This window comes from Phocoena sinus, chromosome 21, assembly GCF_008692025.1.
Source record: "Phocoena sinus isolate mPhoSin1 chromosome 21, mPhoSin1.pri, whole genome shotgun sequence".
NCBI lineage: Eukaryota > Metazoa > Chordata > Mammalia > Artiodactyla > Phocoenidae > Phocoena > Phocoena sinus.
Window position 1 is genome coordinate 574,065 of NC_045783.1, and position 24,603 is coordinate 598,667.

A 24,603-nucleotide genomic window follows, 5' to 3' on the forward strand; every position below is an offset into this window, starting at 1 on the left:
GAGCCCGGCAGGTAAAGCGGCCCAGACCATGAAAACCCAACCCAGAGAAAGGCTTAGTTATCCTCGATAGACCTGTATTTAGCAGAATTGTGAAGCCATAGAAATTGTCAGAATTATTTCCTGGGTCCTGGCTCTCAACCCAAACAGTAGGATTTTCCCGCCCAGGTGTCACTCCTTTGGAAGAGAAAAGATTGCCCTCCAGAATAAGTTACCCAATAATCAGAAAAAATTAGAAACCGGAGCCTGGGCAGTCTTGATTATATTTTCCCACCTAAAACTTAACAACCAATATAAACATGTATCACGTGTGTACAAACATACACTAACTTTTGGAGTGTAATGTCATGAAAACGTACAGACATCTGACTTCCCAGATTTTTTGCTTTAATAAACACCTGGAAACATCTGTATTGATCAGAGTAAACCAATTTGTGCAAATAAAGTACACTCTAAAAAATAAAGCGGGAGTATTATGTATTTAAAAATTAATGATAAAATCAAGTTCCCTGCAAAATAAATGGTTGTGAACCCTGAAGGCTTTCACTAATAAATTGAGCATAATAAAACTCATGACACTGCAATAACTTACAGCAAAAGTGTTTAAATTAGGTGACACTTTAAAATGACTGCCGTTATGAATGGCTTTTCCAATCCTGTATTTATTCTTGAAAATTTCACCTATGTTTTATGATACTAGGGGTGAGAAGAGAGACAAAAATGTTTGCTTAGAGGATGCATACACATGGGCCTTCCATTTCCTGTCTCATTGGCATGGTAGAGTCTAAGATTTAGGTACCAACTAGAATCAAAATACAGGAAGAGAATAATAGTATACCAAGACTGATTTAAATGCTACCATATAATACCAAACTTTTAAGAATATTAAGCATTTATATTACTCAGAGTTTTCATTTTTGTACTTCCCTCTCTTATATCCACAAACATTTTAAAGTTAATTGGCTAGTATGAGAAATAACATACATTACGTTTTTTAAAAGAGGGTGTTATAAATTATTTGTAATAATAACATCTTGAATCTTCTAGGAAATGAATCAGACATAATGCACAAGACAGTAAATATTTGGTTGTACAAATATCAGCACCCTCAAGGATTCAGCCCATTTTAGCCAGTGTGGTAATTGCTTTATTGCTGTGGTCAGATCAGGAGTTGGAATCTGCTTTATCTCGGTCAGACTTCCAAATGGATTCTGACAGTTACACTCATAAATAATGAAAATCTGTTGCTACAAATTAGCTACAAATCATCTCAGAGAGATGTGAGTAAGTATCTGAACCAAAAAGTATGTCAAAAACAAAGGAAGTAGTCGGGGCTTCCCTGGTGGCGCAGTGGTTAAGAATCCGCCTGCCAGTGCAGGGGACACAGGTTCGAGCCCTGGTCCGGGAAGATCCCATGTGCCGCAGAGCAGCTGGGCCTGTGTGCCACAACTACTGAGCCTGTGCTCTAGAGCCCGCTAACCACAACTACTGAGCCCGTGTGCCACAACTACTGAGGCCCGCACACCTAGAGCCTGTGCTCTGCAACAAGAGAAGCCACCGCAATGAGAAGCCCGTGCACTGCAACGGAGAGTAGCCCCCACTCGCCGCAACTAGAGAAAGCCCCCGCACAGCAGCGAAGACCCAACGCAGCCAAAAATAAACAAAAACAAATAAATAAATAAATTTTTAAAAAGGGTCTTCTCATTCCAAGTGCAAATATTCAACCTAGATTTTCTATAAAAGAAATAAAAATAAAAAATAAAGGAAGTAGCAAAAATAAAGAAGAGGGAATAAAAACTCATTGAACAGTGAGAAAGTAGGCAAGCTTAATGAGCTAAGACATAGTAGTGGCAATATTTTTAAAAGAAATAGTGTGGACTGTACTTATGAAAGTAAATCCAAAAATGGTCAATGTAATGGAGAGTTAATGGAATGTAATGGACAGTTAATGTGAAAGAGCTTATCCATTCCTATTTATATATCATATCTAAAATGGGGAGGGGGGGAAAGTGTGTAAAACAGTTAAAACATCACCATCAAACATGTTGATTTTTCCAAAACAATTTTTAAAGGGTGAAAATGAATGATAAGATCCTGTGCATCTCTCCTCTATTTGGGGAGGTTCCCACATTGGAGCATAAAAATAAGAGACAAGTTAAAAGACAGTAAGAACTCGCTTTCTAATCTCTGAAATGTAACTTGAAACATTTTCCATGTTACTGACTTTTCACACTGCTGCCATCTTGATGCAAATATCTATGGGGTGAAGGAAAGCAGAAAATGTCATCTGGGTATGTAAACACAGTTCATTGTGCAAATGAATATCCAAGACGTCATCCCTATGAATTGGTATGTGTATCCCAAACTCCTTAAACATCTGACCCTCCACCCAGAGATAAAGCCATGCACATAAGGTCACCTTATCTTTGATAAGGAGGCAAGAATATACAATGGAGAAAAGACAGCCTCTTCAATAAATGGTGTTGGGAAAACTGGACAGCTACATGTAAAACAGTGAAATTAGAACACTTCCTAACACCATACACAAAATAAACTCAAAATGGATTAAAGACCTAAATGTAAGGCCGGACACTATCAAACTCTTAGAGGAAAACATAGGCAGAACACTGTATGACATAAATCTCAGCAAGATCTTTTTGACCCACCTCCTAGAGAAATGGAAATAAAAACAAAAATAAACAAATGGGACCTAATGTAACTTAAAAGCTTTTGCACAGCAAAGGAAACCATAAACAAGATGAAAAGACAACCCTCAGAATGGGAGAAAATATTTGCAAATGAAGCAACTGACAAAGGACTAATCTCCAAAATATACAAGCAGCTCATGCAGCTCAATATCAAAAAAACAAATGACCCAATCCAAAGATGGGCAGAAAACATAGATAGACATTTCTCCAAAGAAGATATACAGATTGCCAACAAACACATGAAAGGATGCTCAACGTCACTAATCGTTAGAGAAATGCAAATCAAAACTACAATGAGATATCATCTCACACCAGTCAGAATGGTCATCATCAAAAAATCTAGAAACAATAAATGCTGGAGACGGTGTGGAGAAAAGAGAACCCTCCTGCACTGTTGGTGGGAATGTAAATTGATACAGCCCCTGTGGAGAACAGTATGGAGGTTCCTTAAAAAACTAAAAATAGAACTACCATATGACCCAGCAATCCCACTACTGGGCATATACCCTGAGAAAACCATCATTCAAAAAGAGTCATGTACCACAGTGTTCATGTAGCTCTGTTTACAAGAGCCAGGACACAGAAGCAACCTAAGTGTCCATCGACAGATGAATGGATAAAGAAGATGTAGGCACACATATACAACGGAATATTACTCATCCATAGAAAGAAACGAAGTTGAGTTATTTGTAGTGAGGTGGAAGGACCTAGAGTCTGTCATACAGAGTGAAGTAAGTCAGAAAGAGAAAAACAAATACCGTATGTTAACACATATATATGGAATCTAAAAAAAAAAAAAAAAGGTTCTGATGAACCTAGGGGCAGGACAGGAATAAAGACGCAGACGTAGAGAATGGACTTGAGGACACGGGGAGGGGGAAGGGGAAGCTGGGACGAAGTGAGAGAGTGGCCTGGACATATATACACTACGAAATGTAAAACAGATAGATAGTGGGAAGCAGCCACATAGCACGGGGAGATCAGCTCGGTGCTGTGTGACCACCTGGAAGGGTGGGATAGGGAGGGTGGGAGGGAGACGCAAGAGGGAGGGGATAGGGGGATATATGTATACATATAGCTGATTCACTTTTTCATAAAGCAGAAACTAACACACCATTGTAAAGCAATTAAACTACAATAAAGATGTTAAAAACAAACAAACATCTGACCCTCTGAAATCAATGTCTCGCGATGATTCAAACTCTTAAGGTCTGTTTCTGAAATGCAAGCTAGAAAGCAAGCTGTTAGATTTCCTTACTGAAGTAAAATTTGCTTTTGCTCTCTTGGGAAAGAACACTAAACTTGATTTCCAATGGACCTAATTTAAAGCCACTTACTGGCTTCATTCAAGCCACTTCACCACTCTATTTTTTCACTTTTCAGGGCTGTGATGACTTGGTTTAAGAGATGCTTTACGCTTTGGCAAAGCATAAAGGAGAGCATTGACAAAACAAAAAGACAGCCTACTGAATGGGAGAAGATATTTGCAAATGATAAGACAGATAAGGGATTAATTTCCAACATATATAAACAGCTCACAGAGCATCAAAAAAACAACCAACCTGATTTAAAAATGGGCAGAAGAACTGAATAGTCATTTTTCCAAAGAGGAAATGCAGATGGCCAAAGATGCTCAACACCGCTAATCATCAGGGAAAAATGCAAATCAAAACCACAGTGAGATACCACCTCACTTGTCAGAACGGCTATCATCAAAAAGAACACAAACAAATGTTAGCGAGGCTGTGGAGAAAAGAGAACCCTCCTACACTGCTGGTGGGAATGTAAACTGATGCAGCCACTGTGGAGAACTGTGTGGGGATTTCTCACAAAACTACAAATAGAACTACCATATGACCCAGCAATACCACTCCTGGGTATATATCCAAAACATAAACAAAAGCACTAATTCAAAAAGATACATGCATCTCAGTGTTCATAGCAATGTTATTTATAATCGCCAAAGTATGAAGCAACCTAAGTGTCCATCAACAGATCAATGGATAAAGAAGCTGTGTGTGTATATATATATATTCCATTATATATATAATACTGAGTATATATACATATATACACACACACATATACATATATGGCTGAGTAGTATTCCATTATATATATAATACTGAGTATATATATACACACACACACACACACATATATATATGGTTGAGTAGTATTCCATTATATATATAATACCGAGTGTACATATATATGTATATATATATATATATATACTCAGCCACAAAAAGAATAAAATTTTGCCATTTGCAGCAACATGGATGGATTTGGAGGGTATTATGCTAAGTGAAATAAATCAAACAGAGAAAGACAAATACTGTATGACATCACTTATATGTAGGATCTGAAAAATACAACAAACTGATGAATAAAACAAACAAGAAGCAGACAAACAGATACAGAGAACAAACTAGCAGTTACCAATGGGGAGAGGGAAGTGGGGAGGACAATATAGGGGGAGGGGAGAAAAAAAGGGTTATTACGGAATTATATGAAATCGTATGTATGAATCTTTTGAAAATTGTAAAGCACTATAGAATTTAAAGAATCGTTCATTCAGTTTAAAATTGTTTTTAATTAAAAAAAGAGATGCTTTATGTAAATGAAGCCAGCATGAAGGGAAGCAAAATGAAAAATGACAAAAAATAAACACCTGGACAAATGTAATAATCATAGAGAAATGTATAACTTGAGCGGGGGGGGGGACAAGATGGTTTTCAAATAATTTTAGAATAGTCACATCACCAAAGTTGACTTTTCCTTCATTCGAAACTCTCTCTCCCCAGTGCTTCAAAGTCCACGGTTGCTCATTCCCCCCTTAGGTTAAGGATTCTTGCTTGTAGGATCCCTCGTTTTAATGCAGACACCCCTGGGGAGATCTAGCTATTAAATTTGAATGAATTAGTCTATTAGATTATTTCCTACAATTCAGCAATGTTTAGCAAGATGGGCTATACTTATGGAAAGCTCAGGCAGTTTGGACAAACAGAAGGAAGATGGTGAAAAGAAGGGTTCCTGATTGGGAGAAGAGGCAGTTGGCTGAGGTACCATGGAGTGGGAATTTGGGGTTGGGATGCGGTTCTTGGCGCTGGATTTTAGGTCAATGTGGAGAAATGGGAAGAGACTGGCAGAAAAAGGCGGCAAAGATGCTCTGGAACCAGACTAAAGACATGACCGTCTTGTTTAAACTCATCTTTGGCTTCAAGTAACATGAAGGAGATGAGGATACATTTATTCTTATTTTCCATGGTTTCTTCAGATTGTGTTCTTTGCCATGCTTCTAACACTATTACCTTAATTTCTTTCTTCACCCTGTAGAGTCTTTATATTAATTCTGTTGGCCGAGACTGGCGAAATCAGTATTTACCTCCTGCACTCTGAATTTTGATAACCTTGATCAGCAAGGCCAGCCACAGAGTTTCCCATTACAATTTGAAACAGTCCCAAAATAATAAATTGCAGGAAGAACAAAGTGTACCTGAGGATGAAATTTCTTGTGATTAAAAGGCAAGGTTAGCTTGGACTAGATTAGGCATTTCTGTTTCATGACACTCATAAATTTGAGAAACCTATAAAACAAAGACTGAATAAACAGCCCAGGCAGGTGGCATCGTTGAAAAAAGTTCACATTTTGAAAAATGAGTGAGGGTACGTGACAAAATGGAAAGGACCACTTTCCACCAGCACTGAGCATAGCTACCTCTTTAATAAAAGAAGGGGGTTGGAAAAAAAAATGGCCTTTGTCTTGCATGGTGTCTATAACCTAGTCCGAACAAGAAGGGATTTTTCAAAGCTGCAATGCACAGTGATGTTCACCAACAGGCAAGACATCTGCTATGTCTGGGTGAGTTGAAAGGGAAAAGCCTCTACGTGAGGGACTAGCCTCGGAGTGACACAGGGTGACTGCAGAACCCAGAGGAGGCTGGTCCCACATGAGAACTCGTGGTATTCTCTCCCCTCTTATGTCTAGATTCTCTAATGCTTAGACTGTGCCCTTTCTCTCTCTCTATTTCACTCGTTTCTTCTCTGTTCCAAAACTACTTTATTGAGATATTAACTCACAAACCATACAGTGAACCCACTTAAAGTGTACAAGTCAGTGGTTTTTAGCATACACACGGTGGTGTGCAACTATCACCACAACCAATTTTAGAACATTTTCATCACCCTTGTACCAATTATCAGTCACCTCCCATTTCCCCTCTTACCCCACCACTCCCTCTAGCCCTAGGCAAGCACTAAGCTACTTTCTCTCACTATAGATTTGTCTACTCTGGACATTTCAAAGAAAAGGGGTCCTACAATATGTAGACTTCTGCGACTGGCTGTTTTCACTTAACATAGTGTTTTCAAGATTCATCCACATTGTAGCATGTGCCAGTAGTCATTTCTTTTTATGGCCAAATAATATTCCATTGTATAGACACATCATCTTTTATTTATCTGTTTATCAGTTAATGGACATTTGAGTTGTTTCCACTTTTTGGCTATTATGAAAATGCTGCTATGGAACACCATATGTTTTTGTTTTTTTTTTGTTTTGTTTTTTTTGCGGTACGCGGGCCTCTCACTGCTGTGGCCTCTCCCGTTACGGAGCACAGTCTCTGGACGCGCAGGCTCAGAGGCGTGTGGGATCTTCCCGGACCGGGGCACGAACCCGTGTCCCCTGCATCGGCAGGCGGACCCTCAACCACTGCACCACCAGGGAAGCCCCACCATATGTTTTTATTTCTCTTGTGTATATACCTATGAGAGGCATTGCTGGGTCATATTGTATTAGCTCTATGTTTAACCTTTTGAGGAACCGCCAGACTGTTTTCCACCGTGGCTGCGCCACTTTACTTTCTGACCACAAGTGTGTGAGAGTTCCAGTTTCTGTACATCCTCACAACACTTATTATCTGTTGGCTCTCTTTTATGCCACACTGCCAGTGTGTATATACCATATTGTAAACTTGCAGTGAGGAGTTGGACTATAAGTCATTGGCACAGAAACTGGTACTGAAACCGCGAACTGTTCTCTTAAACAGCAGTGGATTCTGCGGGTCTGCTACACAATTTCATTATTTCTTTATAATTTTTTCTTTGCCTTCTATTATGCTGCCTTAGTCTTTGAAAATATTTTGTCTGTTAAAGTTAAAATATTCTTTAGCGCTGAAAGTCTACCTCTGTGACTGTATCCGAGAGAAATAAAATCACCTGGACTTAAACAGACATGTACAAATAATGTTTATTATGGCATGGTTGTAAAAATTAAAATAACTGGAACGTTTACCAGAAAGGGAACTGTTAAATACGCGATATATTCCCTGCATGGAAGGCTCTGTGGCTATAGCAGAAAGAGTGGGTTTGGACCTATGTTTTCTGTTCTGGAGGGAAGCCTATTATATATATTTTAAGTTAAAAAAATACAAGTTGCAAAGCAGTGTGTAGAGTATGATCCCATTTTTGGAAACTAAGAAGGAGACCCAACAGATTATATAAATGCCTATGGTTTTGAGCATCAATAAAGGGGAGGGGGCCATTAACTGTCAAGATGGACCACACAGAAGGAGACGTAAGTGAAGGAAATCAGTAATTTTCTCTTCTATAGTTTTGAATTTTTACTTTGCATGATAATTTCCATTAATTTAAAAACATAAGAAAGAAAGATGAAAGTCTACCTTCTTTTAAGAAAACCAATATATTTTCTTGATTTGCTGTTTAATAGCTCCCATTCAATAATTAGAAATTTAGTTTACTACCTTCCCTTGGAGAAGCTGGGTTTTAAAACTCCTTCCTCATTTATTGTAAAGAAATGAAGTTGTCTAAGAAATACAGGAGCAACGTTTTTCTTTTCATTCTTCCCTTTCCCTTCATCATATATGGACTTTTTAAAAGGCGAATAAGCATCTATTTCTTCTATAGTAACAAGCCCCATAACTGAGCGTAGGAAATGGAGAGAAGGATCAATGTAAGTGTAATACACAGAAATAAAATAATCTGTAACTGCCTTTAAGTACTTTCCTTGGTCGTTGTCAGCTTGGATGGAATTATATACTTTCTGACATGGAGGCACCAACCTCCAAGGGCAGAGCACAGCCCCAAACTACAAATTGGACAAACATTGCTTATTTGGTACTGGTGGATCCAGTGTCACCACCATCTTACCTGGAGTTCCCTTTTTTGCTGTGTTTGTAAAACGATAAGAAGATCACAGACTAAAACAAGCGTATGGAATTTTTTCCCCTTTGAGTCCTAATGCATATTTTCTGGGATACTCCAAACTTCCTTACGTTCAATTTGTAACTCTTTGAACAGAATACCCACCCTTGAACATGCAGTAGAAGCTCCAGTGAGGGTATAAATCTTGACTTACAGGATCCTACACAAAACTACATTTTAAAAATTAACTTAGGGTTTCCCTGGTGGCGCAGTGGTTGAGAGTCCGCCTGCCGATGCAGGGGACACGGGTTCGTGCCCCGGTCCGGGAAGATCCCACGTGCCGCGGAGCGGCTGGGCCCGTGAGCCATGGCCGCTGAGCCTGCGCGTCCGGAGCCTGTGCTCCGCAGTGGGAGAGGCCGCAACAGTGAGAGGCCCGCGTACCGCAAAAAAAAAAATAAATAAAATAAAATAAATGATTCTAAAAAAAAAAAAAAAAAATTAACTTAAAATCCCACTAAATACTTTAACTTTCCCTACCCCATTTTACTCTCTATAAAACGTAAATATCGTCAACAGTATTCAACAGCCTTCTCGATGTACCTATTCATAAGATATTAATATCTAATATTTCTAGAGGACAAAGGAAACGACCACTGTACACCGTATTTACAATGCAATTTATTACTCAAAATACGGGTCTAACGGAAGCCATTGCAGGTTACACCCCTCAGCATTCATCCTGAACTCGGCTGTGAACTGTATGTACCTGTCACTGGAAGTGTGTGGTTGAGACCTGACGGTGAACTTGATGAGAAGCCTGAGAAGGGAAAACCCCAAGTGCATTTGCAAGCAGGGAAAGCAGGATTTGAATGATCAGCCCCAGAGAATATGCATTTTCTTCAAGATTAGATCTGTGAAGCCCCCAGGGGGGGACTAACATGGATACTGAAGAGGAGGCTTGGTGGCTCAAACAAGAAAAATGAGGTTGTGAGTCTGCTGACTTATAAAGAAAAAGCATCTTCTTAGGCATGTACCATGAAGGATTTAGGTACCCACCGCAGAACAGTGCAATTCTGACGTTAGCAACCATTTGTACCCATTTGTAAGGAGAGTCATAACTTTAAACTTGGTTTTTCTCAAAAGCATTCTGAAAATGAATTTGCTTTTTATTTTTTACCCAGTCATCCTTTCTGTAGAACAACCCAGGACCCAGCGATGGATGCTTATACGCCTACAACCCTACAACGCATCTGCTGCTATCTGATAATCAAACTGCAGTAGGTATTGGTATAAATAGCGTGTGGTTTGGCGTGAAGTGGCACGTGTTTAATAATTGTGACTGAAGCGGCACCACAGTGACTCACAACGTGGATCCAAAACTGGCAGTGTGGCAAGGAACCAGATACAAGCTTAGCAGCAAGAGGGTACTCAGGACATCAGACCAATAAAGGCCGAGGCAGGGGGCAAGGATTACCCCTACTGTGTCCAGAGGAGCGCTATAAGCTACATCTATCTACTCACACCTTCTGGCAGGTAATCTACAAAGCAGGTTGGCTGCCAAGTCTGAAAGAGGCACTTACCTACTTAACAGCCAAAATTAGTTAACAATCAGTTAGGAAGGGGAGCTAAAAGAGGGAACTAAGAGGAAAACATTCACATGAAACGATGATAAACTGCAGCTCTTTAACTGGTGTCTTTAAGTACAGAAATTTAAAGCTGAGTAAACATGGCCATCTAAATCCTTTAATCCCACCGCTGACATTCGTAGTGACTGAGAAGGATTAATCATTTTGATCTCTAAATGAATCATTTTAAAGAGTTCATATTTAAAAGGAATAAACTTTGGAGTTGCAGTAATTAGCCTAGGGGATCTGATGTCTGTTTCAGGTTTTTGTCTTTCTTTATGAAACCCTGTTCTCCCGAAGAAAAGGTTTTCTTAGCACCAGGAAGTATTTCAGAAAACATGAAACAGGGTTTCAGATTCCTTTCGTTTTTGTAAGATGACAGAGGGTAGAACTGGAAATTCACAGCAGCGCTAAGTGCTGAACGGTAAGACCACATGGTCGTATTTCTTCTGAAGTCTAGGATCAGTTCCCATTATTCACTATAATGGCATCCAAGACTAAATGAAATCTCAGTCTTTAAAATTAAAAGCATTTTGCTCTTGGGTCTCAAATTTTCCTCTTTCACAGTTTCCAACATGCCTGAACGTTTAATCTATTTTCATAATGCAAAAAATACAAAGGAACAAAATAAAAATAAGAGTAAGAAAAAAATGGATATATTCCATTTCACTTCCAAAACAGGATAAAATGGTACAGAGAGACACACAATTAGTATCTTAATCAACAGAGCTATGAATATTATTTTTACATCCGCCAAATGCTATTGGTGATATTCTAAAATTATACGTACATCTTTCATGATTTACATCTCAGAAATATGAATTTAATTCTTTTGACCTATCTGGAAACACACAATATGTGGAAAGATTTAAAAATTATTTATCATTTTAGGGAATTCCAACATTAAAACTGCCAAAACATGTAACCTATATCCAAGAGTTAAAAATGGACCTTTTTTTCTATTTGGAAATGGATGAAAATATTTGAAAGGCATGGTCCCAACTGTGTTCCACCAAGTCGGCCTTCTCTCCCTCGGCACTGTCCTGGAAAGGCTGGGGGTGCTATTATCTTAGTGGGCAAAATGTCTTTATCCAGCAAAACACTGTAGTGCTTTGGCAGGTCTCTAAAAGGACTGTGCTTGTGGTTCAGTGGAGACAATGTGACTGTCCCAGGACCAAGTGAAATGTCATCTTGGCTGAAGCTGGATGAAAAGAGAAAGCAAACCCCAGACTTCCCACATCCAGCTACACTTGTTTGAGCATGCCTAGTTTGGGGGGTTGTTTTTTAAAGTTATTACTGCTTAGGTAAATTCTATATGCAGTGAAGTACACAAATCTTAAGTGGACACTTCAGTGAGTTCTAACATATGTTTCCACCACGAAGCCCAACTAAACATGGCACATCTCCTTCACGCCCACAAAGTTCCCGTATCCCCTGAAGTCAATCCCCGTCATTGTAGGCAGCTACTGTTCTGACTTCTTTTTTTTTTTTTTTTTGCGGTACGCGGGCCTCTCACCGCTGTGGCCTCTCCCGTTGCGGCGCACAGGCTCCGGACGCGCAGGCCCAGCGGCCATGGCTCACGGGCCCAGCCGCTCCGCGGCACGTGGGATCTTCCCGGACCGGGGCACGAACCCGCGTCCCCTGCATCGGCAGGCGGACTCTCAACCGCTGCGCCACCAGGGAAGCCCCTGACTTCTTTTATTATAGATAAGTTTTGTCTGTTCTTGAACTGAATATAAACAGTCACACAGTATCCACTATGGATCCTTTCACTTAATGGAATGCTTTTGAGGTTCTTCCACATTGCTGCGTTATCAGTAATTCATCTTCGGTATTACCAGGCTATTGCATGAATGGAACTACAATTTGTAACATCCATTCACTTGGTGATTCCTGTTCGGGTTGTTTATGGAGAAAGCTGCTATGAAGATAAAGCTTCATTTGTCTTATATGTAAATACTTAGGATATGCATTGCTCGGTCAAAAGGAAGGTGTTATTTTTAAGTTTACATAAGAAGTTGCCGAACCGTTTCTGAAAATCTTGCCATTCTGCATTTCGCACTCCCGCCAGCAATGTCTGAGAGTTCGGTTGTCCCACATCCTTACAGATATTTGGTGCTGCGGAATTTTTTACTTTAGCCATTCCAGTGGGTGAGTGGTAATATGTCGTCGTAGTTTTAATTTTCAGTTCCCTGATGGCTAATGATGTTGAGCGCTGTTTCAGGTACTCATCAGACATTTGTGTATTTTCCATGTAGTTTTGAAGGATTTTGTCCATTTTTAAATTGCATTGTTAATCTTTTTATTATTGAGTTATAGGAGCTCTTTATATAGTCTGGATATAAGTCCTTTGTCATATATATGACATATACGTATATATGTCTATATATGCATGCATATGACAAATATATATACTGTCATATATGTGTGTGTGTATGTATACATATATATATATATATATATATATATATATATAGACAATTTTCTCTTACACTGTGGCTTGCTGTTTCATTTTCTTAAAGGTATTTTCTGATAAGTAGAAGTTTTAATGTTGATGAAGTCCAATTTATCAACTTTCTTTTTATGTTTTGTCCTGTTTATGACCTAAGCTATCTATGCTTACTTCAAGGTTGCAAGCATATTCAAGAACATGGTTAGCTTTTTCTGTGGTTTTCTTAAAAGGGCTTGGTTTTTTCTTGTAAATTAGGAAGGCGGAAGAGTAGGAAAATAATAGGATCAGACTCTGTTTATTTCTGGCTCTGGAACTCACCAGCTGTTGACTGAGTGAGCGTTTTCACAAGTCTGGGTCTCATTTTTCCTCATCTATAAAATGGACTTAGAGGATCTCAGATATCTCCCAACCGTAAGTTTATGCAGAGGCATAAAGAAGGTAGCACAATGGACCATGAAACAAGGCTGAGAACAATAGTATCAAGAGTCCAAGCAGGAGGAAAAGGAAGAGAATAGACCTTGGGAAAAGTACGGGTCACAAGGGTTAAAGTGCCCTTTAGTACCAGGAACTTTGGGTTTATATTTCATCCCTAAACTAAATCAGAAACGCTGTGCCGTGCTCCTGCTGTCCCTGGGATTCATCCTGAATCGAAAACCAACCCTCAGGACAGTGTGAACATTAACAACGGTACCTGCCTGTCTGGAAAGGTGCTTCTCCTCCCCACTCCTGTGGCTCCAAGACAGGGATTATTTTTGCCTTTGACCTCTGATGATTTAGAGCGGCAGGTTTTCCCTCATAGCCCCACTCTCCAAATACAACCTCTGTGAATATTTTACTGTTTTTTCTTTCCTTTCTCTTTCTTTTTTGGTAATTCTGCAAATGGATTTTGTTGTGTTTATTTCAATACTTTTAAGAGTTTTTGAGTCAAGTTTTGTGTGATGCAATTCACAAGTTGGTCTTTTTTTTTTTTTGGCTTCTTCCTAATCCCAAACTTCACAGTTGTACAGCAAGTCCTTGCTGTAGGAATCAATGTATTGCGTTTAGATGTTGATAATGGATCACTATGTATTTTTCAATGGAAACAACATGGAGGAAGGCCCGATGGATCACGCAGGTGTATTAGGTCACCTGGATGGAAGAACATTCTAGGGTGTGACTCCAATGTACAAGGCTGTCTGTCTGAAAAGAATGTGTGCAGAATTCCAAACAGGAACACCTGTCACTATGGTTGCTTCTCCCATTCATTTTCTGCTTACCAAGCTGGGAGGAACTTCCTCAGCAAATCACTGGTGGTCACCTGGTTCACAGATGCTCTGTGAGGGATGCCAGGACACGAGCTGTGCAGGGGGGATGCAGGGGCCCGGATGAGCTACTGCTTTTCTCGGACTAATAGGAAAACTCATGACCTTTTCATGTGTTCACTGACCACTTGAATTTGCTCTTCTGTGAATTGAAGCTATTTCCCATTGGGTTGTCTTTCTGTTTTCAATTTGTAAAAGTCACTCTTACTTTATTTTATGTGTGTGTGTGTGTGTGTGTGTGTGTGTGTGTGTGTGTGTGTATCTTTTATCTGTCACATGGATTATAAACATATTTCCCAACAAAATCATTTTGTTCGTGGTATGCGTATTTATATTTTATATAAAAGATTTTAAGTAAAAAATAATCATATAAGGCTTCTCTTCTGTTTTTTTTTATTTCAATTAGAATGGTCTCCTCTATTCTCGGGATGTACATAGTCCCTGGGGCAGGCTGTGTAGATTCACAACCAGTTTTTCCTTGCCTTCCTCTGTTATAAAAGCTGGAAAGCAAAAATAGTAAATGTTCCCTCTTCTCATGCAGCTAAGCGTAGCCAAGGATAACAGTTGTGAAAAAAAGAGATGCAAGAAGACGTCTCTGGGGAGTGAAAGGAAATAGTCCAATGGAGAGAAACCCTTCTCACTTTTGCTTTGGTTCTATTTCAACAGGAATATGAAAATGCAGCAAACATCTGGGGATCCGTGGGACAAAGACCACATGCTACAGATGACTGAGCCAAGAAAGATAGAAGGTACCTGGGGCCCTGATGGCATCTTTGAACCCTGGACGGTCTGCCTCTGGACTTCTTGTTTTGTAAGAAAATAATTCTGTTAGGTGTTTAAACCACTGTTTCTGGAACTTTCTGCTACTCACGGGTCAAGTCATTGCTACTTTACTCAGTCTCTCAAATCAACTTCTAGAGTTCTTATTGCTTTATTTTTTACATTTGTCTTTAATCCATCTTAATTTATTTTTGAATATGCTGAAAGATATGGGTCCAATTTTATTTCCTTCCAGATGGATAACCAGTTGTGCCAGCACCATTTATCAAATCCCAATGAATAGAAAAACCATTTTTTGTTTTATGCTAAATTTCCCTGTATGCTAGGATCTATTTCTGAAATTTTAGCCAACTCCACTGATCAACTTGTCTTTATTTACGCCAATATCTTATAGACGTGATTACATGGCTTTATACTATTTTAAACAATATATGGTAAGGCCCTTTTATCCTCACTTTTGAATATATTTTTGACATTTATTCTTCCACATTAATTTTCAGATCACTTTCTCCAATTAAACATAAGCCTTGACTCCTATGCATTTATTTTCATAGAACTGATATTTTTATATCTGTCTTCCCATCCGAAAACATTGACTGTCTTTCTATTTATTCAGATCTGTTGTCTGTCTCACAGTAATATTTACAGATCTCTTCATATTAGGTCCTATACCACCCTTGTTAACATTTATTCCAGAGAACTTTATAGCGTTTGTTGCCATCGTGGTAGGATATTTTTTTTCTGACTGCCAAGTTTAGCCAATTATTGTTTAATAAGTACTTAATGGTATACAACATGCATCAGGTATTATTCTAAGCAGTTTATATATATCAACTCGTTTCATTCTCAGCAAACCGCAGATTGAAAGCTAAAGCACAATGTACATAGAAGGAAACTGAAGCACAGAGAAATTAAGTGATTTGTTCAAGCAAGTTACTCGGCCAAAATGAGGTAACTTGCCGCTTGGTTAATGAATGGCAGATGTGGGTCTCAAACACATATCTTCGTCCAGAATATATACTCTCAGCTATTATGCTAAATATACTACCAGTGATGTCCATAGATTCATCTTGCATTTACCCAAGTACCAATTTGCTTCAAACTTGAAAAAAGATTTTCTAGTGGTTTTTATTTCACATGGTTTTTTGTACGTACAAAATCAATCACATATTTAGCAAAAGTGCTAATTTTAACGTCTTCCAAAATATATATCAATTGTTTCATTTTCTTCTCTTACTACAATTGCTAAAATGTCTAAACAATTTTGCATAGTAATTGTGAGGGTAGGTGAGCCTTTTTTGTGTTACTGATTTCAACTGAAATGGTCCTAGAATCTTACCCTTGAGAATGCTTTTTTTTTTTTTTTTTTTTTTTTTTTTTGCTGTACGCGGGCCTCTCACTGCTGTGGCCTCTCCCGTTGCGGAGCACAGGCTCCGGACGCGCAGGCTCAGCGGCCATGGCTCACGGGCCCAGCCGCTCCGCGGCATGTGGGATCCTCCCGGACCGGGACGCGAACCCGCGTCCCCTGCATCGGCAGGCGGACTCTCAACCACTGCGCCACCAGGGAAGCCGTAATTTTTTTGATTGATCATCTTACACGACTAACATATTTGTTTTTTTTCCTTCTTGTTTACTTAGTGAGTTTTATTTTAATCAGGAATGGGTTTAAAATTTTATCCCAAGCCTTTTCATCATCTAGTGATAAGATCATGCTTTTCTACACTGATTTATTAATCTAATTATGTTAATAGATTTCCCAACATTGAAAGATCCTTGCATCATCACCCAGGATTAGTAATCACTTGGTTATTAACCTGGTCCAGACTGTTACCCTTTTTATACATTGCTGGATTCTTATATACAAATGGTTATTTAGAATTTTCATTACATACATATTGAGAAGAAATTTTGGTCTAGATAGTTTCTTTTTTGTACTATGTTAATCAAGTTTTGTTGTTAAGGTTATGTCAACCTCACAATATGAATTTTAGTGCTTTCCATCTTTTTCTTTTCTTTTTTATTTTTTTGGTGTTGAATAGCTTTTTGAACTATGGACTTACATAACCTTTGAAGGTTATGTAAGATTCACCTAGGACCCTATCTGGTACTTTTTAATGGCGTCCCTTTTAATCACCTTGCTAATCTCTTTTGAGGTAACTGATTCTGATGACTTTTCTCCATGTTCTGAAATAATTTGGGGTTGATCATATTTTACTAAGAAAAAATAAATTTCCCTAGATTTAAAAAAATGTGTTGTTTGGAGCAGTTCCTTTTCGTTGTTATGATGTGTTCAGTATCTCTCCTTATTTTCGTTCTCATTATTCTTTAATCGGGACCATCAGGGGCTTTCTGGTTTCTTAGACTTCTTAAAGAATCAACTTTTTGTTTGTTTTTAATTTAAGTTTATCATGATGATCTACTTCTTCCTATTTTCCTTTGGTTCCTTTTTCCCGATATTTCACTTATTTCTTAATATATACAGTATGTTCATTTTTGTTGGTCTTTTTAGATCTGTTTCTGAAGGAGGTGAACCACATATCCCTCAATAGATGTGTTTTAACAACATGTTTTCCCTAAAAGCTTCTGCTTTGTAAATTTAGCTGCTACACTGTGTGATGTATGCACTTGAAGAGTATTCACCCCGTTGTCTCTTACCATTTGCTCAGTGGTTCTCTTTACCCTGTTTAGTGTTTTTAATTGCAAATTCCACCTTTCCTGATATTAGTACTGCCGATCCTACTTTCTTTTTGTTTGTGTTCACCTGATATCTCTTGATCTCCATCTCTTTATTCTCAACCACTTTTTAACCATTTTAAGTCTGTTTCTTGTAAATACCAATAACGTTTATAAATCAGCTGGTTAGTTTCTGTTTGTGTCAAAATTCAGTTCATTTCTGTTTCATGTAATATGTCATATGGGAGAGTTCACGTCTTCCATCTTGTTTTATGGTTATTCATGATTTTACCTGTTTCCTCGTTTTCCTTGGAGCTGTTTTTGCTAAGTTGAACAGATTGCTATTCATGCCTCTTCCTCCCCCCCCCCCCCCCCCCCCCCCCGCTAATTAGGTAGGTCTATTGTGCTTTCTTCATTTCACTAATGATTACCTTCCCTTCCCTGACATTCATATTCAAATACATATTTTTCATTACCACATGAATGAAAGATAGCAATTATTCCCCTCCACTAAAGCTCTGTTCCATAACTGTTTCTCCCCTCTTTCTTCAGATGAGATTTTTGGAACACTTTTAATTTCCCTACCAGCTTCTCCCAACTATTGGATTTTGCTGATATGGAAGGAGTTTTATTTCTAGTCTTTTCTTAGGGTTTCCCTTGTAGTGGTTCTTGCACATTTCCACTCGCTCTATCGTCATTTGGGATTTGACCGCACATATACTGCACGGTGGGTGGTTCACCACATTTTCCTTTCCTTTCGCAGGTAGTGACTCTGATTCAGTTGGTATCACTTCTTGAATACTTCAGATGGTGCACATTGGTGATACAGTCTCTGAATCTCTGCATGTCCCTAAATATCTTGCATTTACTGAGAGATGGATGATATCTTCTCTGCATATAGAACCCCTGGGTTGTAGTCTTTTCCTTGTGGTAGAAGTTATTCTGTTGTCTTCTAGTTTTCACTGTTGATGATGAGAGATTCATTAGTTTTATATTTGTTTCTTTGGTAAGTCACAAGAAGAGAAACTTGTTTTTCTTTCTCTGGAATCTTGTAAAATATCTTTATCCACAAAGTTAAAGAATTTCTCGAGGATGTGCTAAGGTGTGTGTGTGTGTGTTTTCTTAATTTTACCTGGAACTTCACCTTCTGAGTCATTTCTTCTACTTGGTCTTCAAAACCAGTCATCTGGAGTTCAGCAATGACCACCCTTCCTTCTTCAACATATCTATTCTGTTTTTTTGGTTTGTAAATTATGGCTTTCCCCACCTTAGCGTTCGGCCGTTACTGCTGGTTTTGCTGCTGTGCTTTTTTTGTTGTACTTAGATGTCTGACAGTGCTCTTATTATAATCTTTCATTGGGTTTGGCTTTTCCTTTTCTTCCCATCGCTCATTTGCATTCAGAGCTTCCCGATCTGTTTTGTATCCTACCTCACTTCCTACGTGCTGGGCGCCATTAAGCTTGTTGCTGCTTTCCTGGGGGCTGCCTTGGAAAGGCAGTGACAAGTCGTCTTAGTCGCTGGGGACAAGCCTTTCTACTCCCTGAGTTCCGGGGCTGGCACTCTCACAGTACTGGAGTGGAGAAAAGGCGTCCACTTAGGCTCCCTCAGCTCCTGAGGGGCCAAGGAAGAGAGCTGCCCCTGCAGCACGACGTCCACCCCCGTGAGTAGTGTGGGGGGGGGGGGCGGGGAGCCTCTCTCCGGCACCGTGAAGCCACAGCGTCCTCTCTGATCCTCACGCTAGGGCTTCATCCCACTTCGAGCTTTCATCTGGCCCAAGAAGAAAGGCACGTGCATCGGCTTTGTCCACCAGGACCCTAAGAGGGTTCTAGACCTCATGTGCACCCATATCACTGCTCAGCTCAGGAGGGGTAAAGAGCCATTTGGGAGATGGGTAAATGAGGCATCACTCGAACAACCCTTATACCAGAGTCCTGGATACACGTGTACAGAAAAACTCAGACCGCGCCTCTAATGCCCTTTTGTTTCTCAAAAGAGGGTCACATTTGGTCAGGGGAAGGTCTCGCATCCGGAATCTTGTATAAAAGATGGACCGGGACTCAGGACACAGCCCACCGAGCAGGTGCAGCCGGAGGCTTCAGGGCTTGTGGCGTCTCCTTTCCCACCAACTCTACTGGGACCAGCCCTGGGCGAGCGATACCACGAGGCGAGAAGTCGCGTCTGTGGGAGCTGGGGGTTGCTGAGCACCCCTGATGGCGACAAGCAGGAAGAGGAGGCAAATCCCAGAGCAGCGGTGAGGAAAGAGGAGAGTTGCTGGGACCAGGGAGCCCCACCCAGAAATCAGTGACCTTCCTCCTTCCCTCTCCTACTTTGTAAATGTATTATGTATTTGGATTTCAGGTGCGTACAAACACAGACATAAGGCTGTCTGCTTTTCAAATTTAAAGACAGGTAACCTTCCTCCCCTGACATTCTATAAATGAAGAATAAATGGTAGGCTTTTCATTTTAAAATTCTGAAATTCACAACCACAACACTGATGACTGACTAACGGGTAAACACTTTGGGTTAAGACTATCTCAGAGGTGTTTTTCCTTTTTTTCCAGGGTTAGGGTTCTGTGGAAAAAAAGTGTTCCCACTTCCAGATATCACCTCATTTCAAACTTCACCTTCACAGCCAGTGTTCCTCACTGGAGTTGATGAGCTTCCGCATTTGGTCAAGGACATCACAGGCAATGTACATAGTGCGGAGAAGGAAAGATCTTTTATTTTATCACTTCTCTAAAAACTGTGGGATGATCTTACGCAGCTGTTTCATAAGAAATGTGTCTCAGATCTGACAGGATAAATTCCCTTCAAAGATGAATCAAAGAAAATAGTATCCAAGGATGCCGAAGAAGCCACTATTAGCCTAACCCCATCACACCTACAGAGAGCTCCACAGCTGCTAAATGGACTATTCCCACCACCCAGTAAACCACACGGAGAGATTTAAAAGGAGAGAAAGAGATCTGTGTGAGAACCGGTCAAATGACACATTACTGTGAAAAGGAAATCCTCCTTAGCTTTACAGTATCTGAATATAACACGTAATTAACAATAGTCACTTGCCAGTCAGTAAAGCCGTAAAAAATGATTAAAGTTAAGTTTGATAATAGGCCATAAAATTGGTCGATAAAAATAAAAATACTACCTTTCTTTTTTTTTAAGGTTGACTAAAATCATTGTGTTTCTAGATTTGAATTCTCCATGTAATTGCATTAACAGGCGTCTCTACTCTCCCTTCCTGCAGCTGAAGCTGCGTTTTCCTGCGTCATTCAAAGAAGAAGTGGATTTGGACTGGCAAGGCGCTTTGAGACTCCATGGTCGAGCTCAATTAGCATGACTCTTTGGAAGAGTTTCAACGGTCTTTGGCTACCATTAATATTTTTAATCTTTCATTTTTATTACGTGTATGATGTCAGGAGCTGTGGCAGGAAGCACGTTTTGTCAATTAAATAATTGATACCACAGCGTAATAGTCAGGGAGGAAAAACTGACATTTGTCAGGTTCAAAGAAAATGAAAGGCTGGGAGGATCCTTCATCATGCGTGCTTGGGAAACACATCACCCGAGAGCAGACTTTCCCTTGCTCCTTTCTCACCTCACCTGCCGCTCCTGCTACAAATATTCCCCACATCAAAGCAGGCGGAAGAAAAAGCATTTGCAAGGCTCCCCGCTTCCCCACACACTCATCCGCCCAATCACAAAATCGCGTCCATCTTATTTCCCAAATATGTGTCCAGTCTCCTCATTTCTCTCGATCGGTACCATCAAAGTTGGCTAAGACTGACTCCAAGAAACCAAAGGGCAAGGCTGACACTGAATTGCCCGTTTTCTGCCTTGGCAACTGCACAGAGGTTAGAAGCCTGAGCACCTGGGGGCAGACAGGCCTGGGTTCAAGTCCCAGCACGGCCCTCACTGGCCATGGGATCTCAGGCCTCCAAGCCTTGACCGTCTCAACCTGTGAAAGGACGATGCCCCTGGGCCCTACGTCCCGAGGTGCTGTGAGAGTTCAGTGATGGTGCACGGGACGCCGAGCACACACTGACTGGAACGAGGTAAGGAATCAGCACACCTCAGCTGTCCATAGCAGTGCATTCCATTTACGTTCTTAATACGACCTGATTTATGAACACGTCAACTGAATGGCAGCACCTCTGCACGCTGCACTTTCGCTTTTCCTTTCACCTCCGCTCTGAAACCTCTTCTCACCACTGCACTCGGCCGCTCCTGACAAGAGGCCCCTGGCGGCTGCCTTGTCTCTGTCCCTTCCCTCTGCCCCGTTCACTCTCTAGTCCTTGGCTGGCAGGGAGCTAGGTGACAGGGATGCTTGGTCCCCTAAGACTTTGGTTCCGGGCTTTCCACAGATGGCCTCGCCGTGTCACCAGCAACAGTGTGCGCTGGACGAACGCTGCCTGGGAGGTGAAAACTTCAGCTCGCTATTTTTAACCTGCTAAGCATCCTCTCTGCCTAAACTAAAGGCTTGCTCGGGGCCGAGACGCGCTTCCTCGGCGTATCACGCCACATGTGCTGCTTTGTTCCCTCTCACGGGATCCCACAGTGTAGCTTCTTCTTTGCCAACGGGGCACTACACTAAAAGTTATTTTTGTTACAAAGGGTGAGACTTCACACCGGGTTCAGATTGCCTGCATTTCTACAGTACCTGCTGTGTTTGAAACTGGTGAAAAATGTACTCTGATAATCTCTGTTCACTGTGTAGAGATTACGAAGGAAGAAACGGGGTTTAGAATGATCACGCATGGGACAATGAACTCAAGTCCCTTAATCTAGCAAGGGCACCTATCTCAAATATCTGCTCTGTATTTCCCTTAAAAACTGGATTTGAAACGTTAAGCAAGTTTTTCCTCTTTCGTATAATTTGATACCTGTAATTAGTAAGGCATGCTTTCGCGGGGAACACGATCTCTCTGGCAAATCAAATGAGTCTTCTTGACGTAAACTGGTTTAGGTGAGGGAACACTATTTCAATCTATTGAGGGCGGCTCTTTCCACAACGCAGAGAAGAAAAGAACCACGGAAAAGTTCAAACTTTGGAATGATTTATAGCATTGTTACTTTTTCTTAAGTTTGTTCCTGTTCAGTATTAAACCGTCAGTCACACTGTCTGTAAGGCGACTGGAAAAGAATGAACATATCCTTTATTTCTGAAGTTTAATTTATTTGTCCTCGTTTCTTGATCAAATTAGCTACGGGATGCTAAGTTCTAGGTAAATGAACTGAGCAATGCAGATGTAAGAGGATTTTATTTTTATTAGTGGTAATGTTGCCCACATCTCAAGACTGTGTTGGAAGGAACGAAACGTCCCTCTGTATGCCTAATTTTAAAGAAGCCACTGTCTTTAAAGCATGGAAATCAGTAGGGTTAGGACTGTGAACTCGAGTTACAGAAGTCGCTATCGCACTGGTAGAACACGCAGGCAGAAAACAGAGCGTAAAAGTGTCCGGCAAACACGTGGGAAGGACCAAACCATAATGGATTACGTTATGGGAAACTAGGAGGTTTTAAGGCCTAAACTTAACGTCCCAAAATGCCTTCGAGAGAGAAAATGGAACCCTTGTGACGCAGGCTCTCCTATAAACAGACACAAACAGCTGGGCCAGATGGATCACGAGATGATCCAGAGGAAGAATTCTTACTTTCTCCTGAGGGAAAGATGAGTTTCCTCACACCAGGTCTAACTACAAAGACAGCGTCTGTGTGCGCCTTCCTGAGCCTGGCGGGGAGCCCTGGAGACCTGGGTTTCAAGTTTATGCACCAACACTTGGACCACACGCGGAATCACAACCTCACATACGGAATGTGGGGTGTGGGATGATTCTTTACATGGGTCCATACCTGCATCTGGGTCCATGTGTCCACAGGTGGCTTTCTACTTTTAATGTGGGATACTCGGGGGTCATCTAATATCTCAACGTCTAAATCAGAGGACAGGACATCAATCTAAGAAATAATCATATCACCTCGAAGGGAACAAAGCGACACCTGCAAGTTAGCAGGAGCCGAGCGTGCTTCGTTCTACTAGAGCCATGACCTACCTCGTCTGGTGAACTCATCTGCTTCTCTGTGAACCAAATCCTTTACTCTGTTTCCATAAAGCAGCCGCGAGGAATCGTGATCAAAAGCTTTCAGGGTCTCACTGGAACTGTAGGACTTCTGTGTAGGAACCCTGCACTCCGCACTGTCTGCTGAGGAATTAGCACAGCGCCGCTCCCTCTCCCGTCTGTTCTTGGTCAGGGAGCAGTAAGGCCTACGTTCCTTCACGTCCATACTTCATTCCTTCCGGGCGCACATCAGTCCTGGCTGCGGCGAGGTACGCTCAGGGTTCCATTCTCACTGGCCTGTCTGTGAAGATAAAAGGTTTGCATGATGTCAGCGTCACATTCGCCTACAAACTGACTGTACCCTTCTCGATCTGGAGAATGGTGGAAAGTAAGGGTATTATTGCTTATTGAGCCAACGTGCTTTCCACAAGAAATGAAAATTCGTGAAATCAGTGTAAAATGTCCTGTATTGTCAGGAAGTGAGGCACCCGTTCTGGTAATGAGAGCTATGGGTGCTTGTTTAAGCTCCTAGATCTGAGTTTTCACATTAATACAAAAAAAAAAGTAAGGTCAACCACAAATTTTGATACAGAAGCTAGCTAAAAATTGGTCTTGACGTTTTCTAAATTTTCCACAATGGAAACGTTTTCTCTTGCTGCATTTTCTCCATTCATAAAAAATTACCTTTCTTTTTCTTACAAAAACGCATACTACTTTTATTTACTTATTTATTTATTGAAGATTAGGAGCAAATTGGGAGCTTCACAGAAGTAAAACTTTGTCAAGTGCATTGAACGTTTGATTATTTTTCACAAAGACGTTTCCTTCAGAGGGCACAA

At 40.5% G+C, this 24,603-nt stretch overlaps 1 protein-coding gene across 4 annotated transcripts in view; it reads right to left on the bottom strand.

Annotated features, from left to right (window-relative positions):
- TENM3 (teneurin transmembrane protein 3) overlaps positions 1-24,011 on the bottom strand; it is a 454,793-nt gene extending 430,782 nt beyond the window's left edge. For all 4 annotated transcript variants that reach the window (XM_032618480.1, XM_032618479.1, XM_032618478.1 and 1 more), the window contains exon 1: positions 23,759-24,011. In XM_032618480.1, coding sequence (XP_032474371.1) covers positions 23,759-23,990 — 232 coding nt within the window. In that variant the 5' untranslated portion in view covers positions 23,991-24,011. The remainder of the gene's footprint in view (positions 1-23,758) is intronic.
- Between the last annotated feature and the right edge of the window lie 592 nt (positions 24,012-24,603).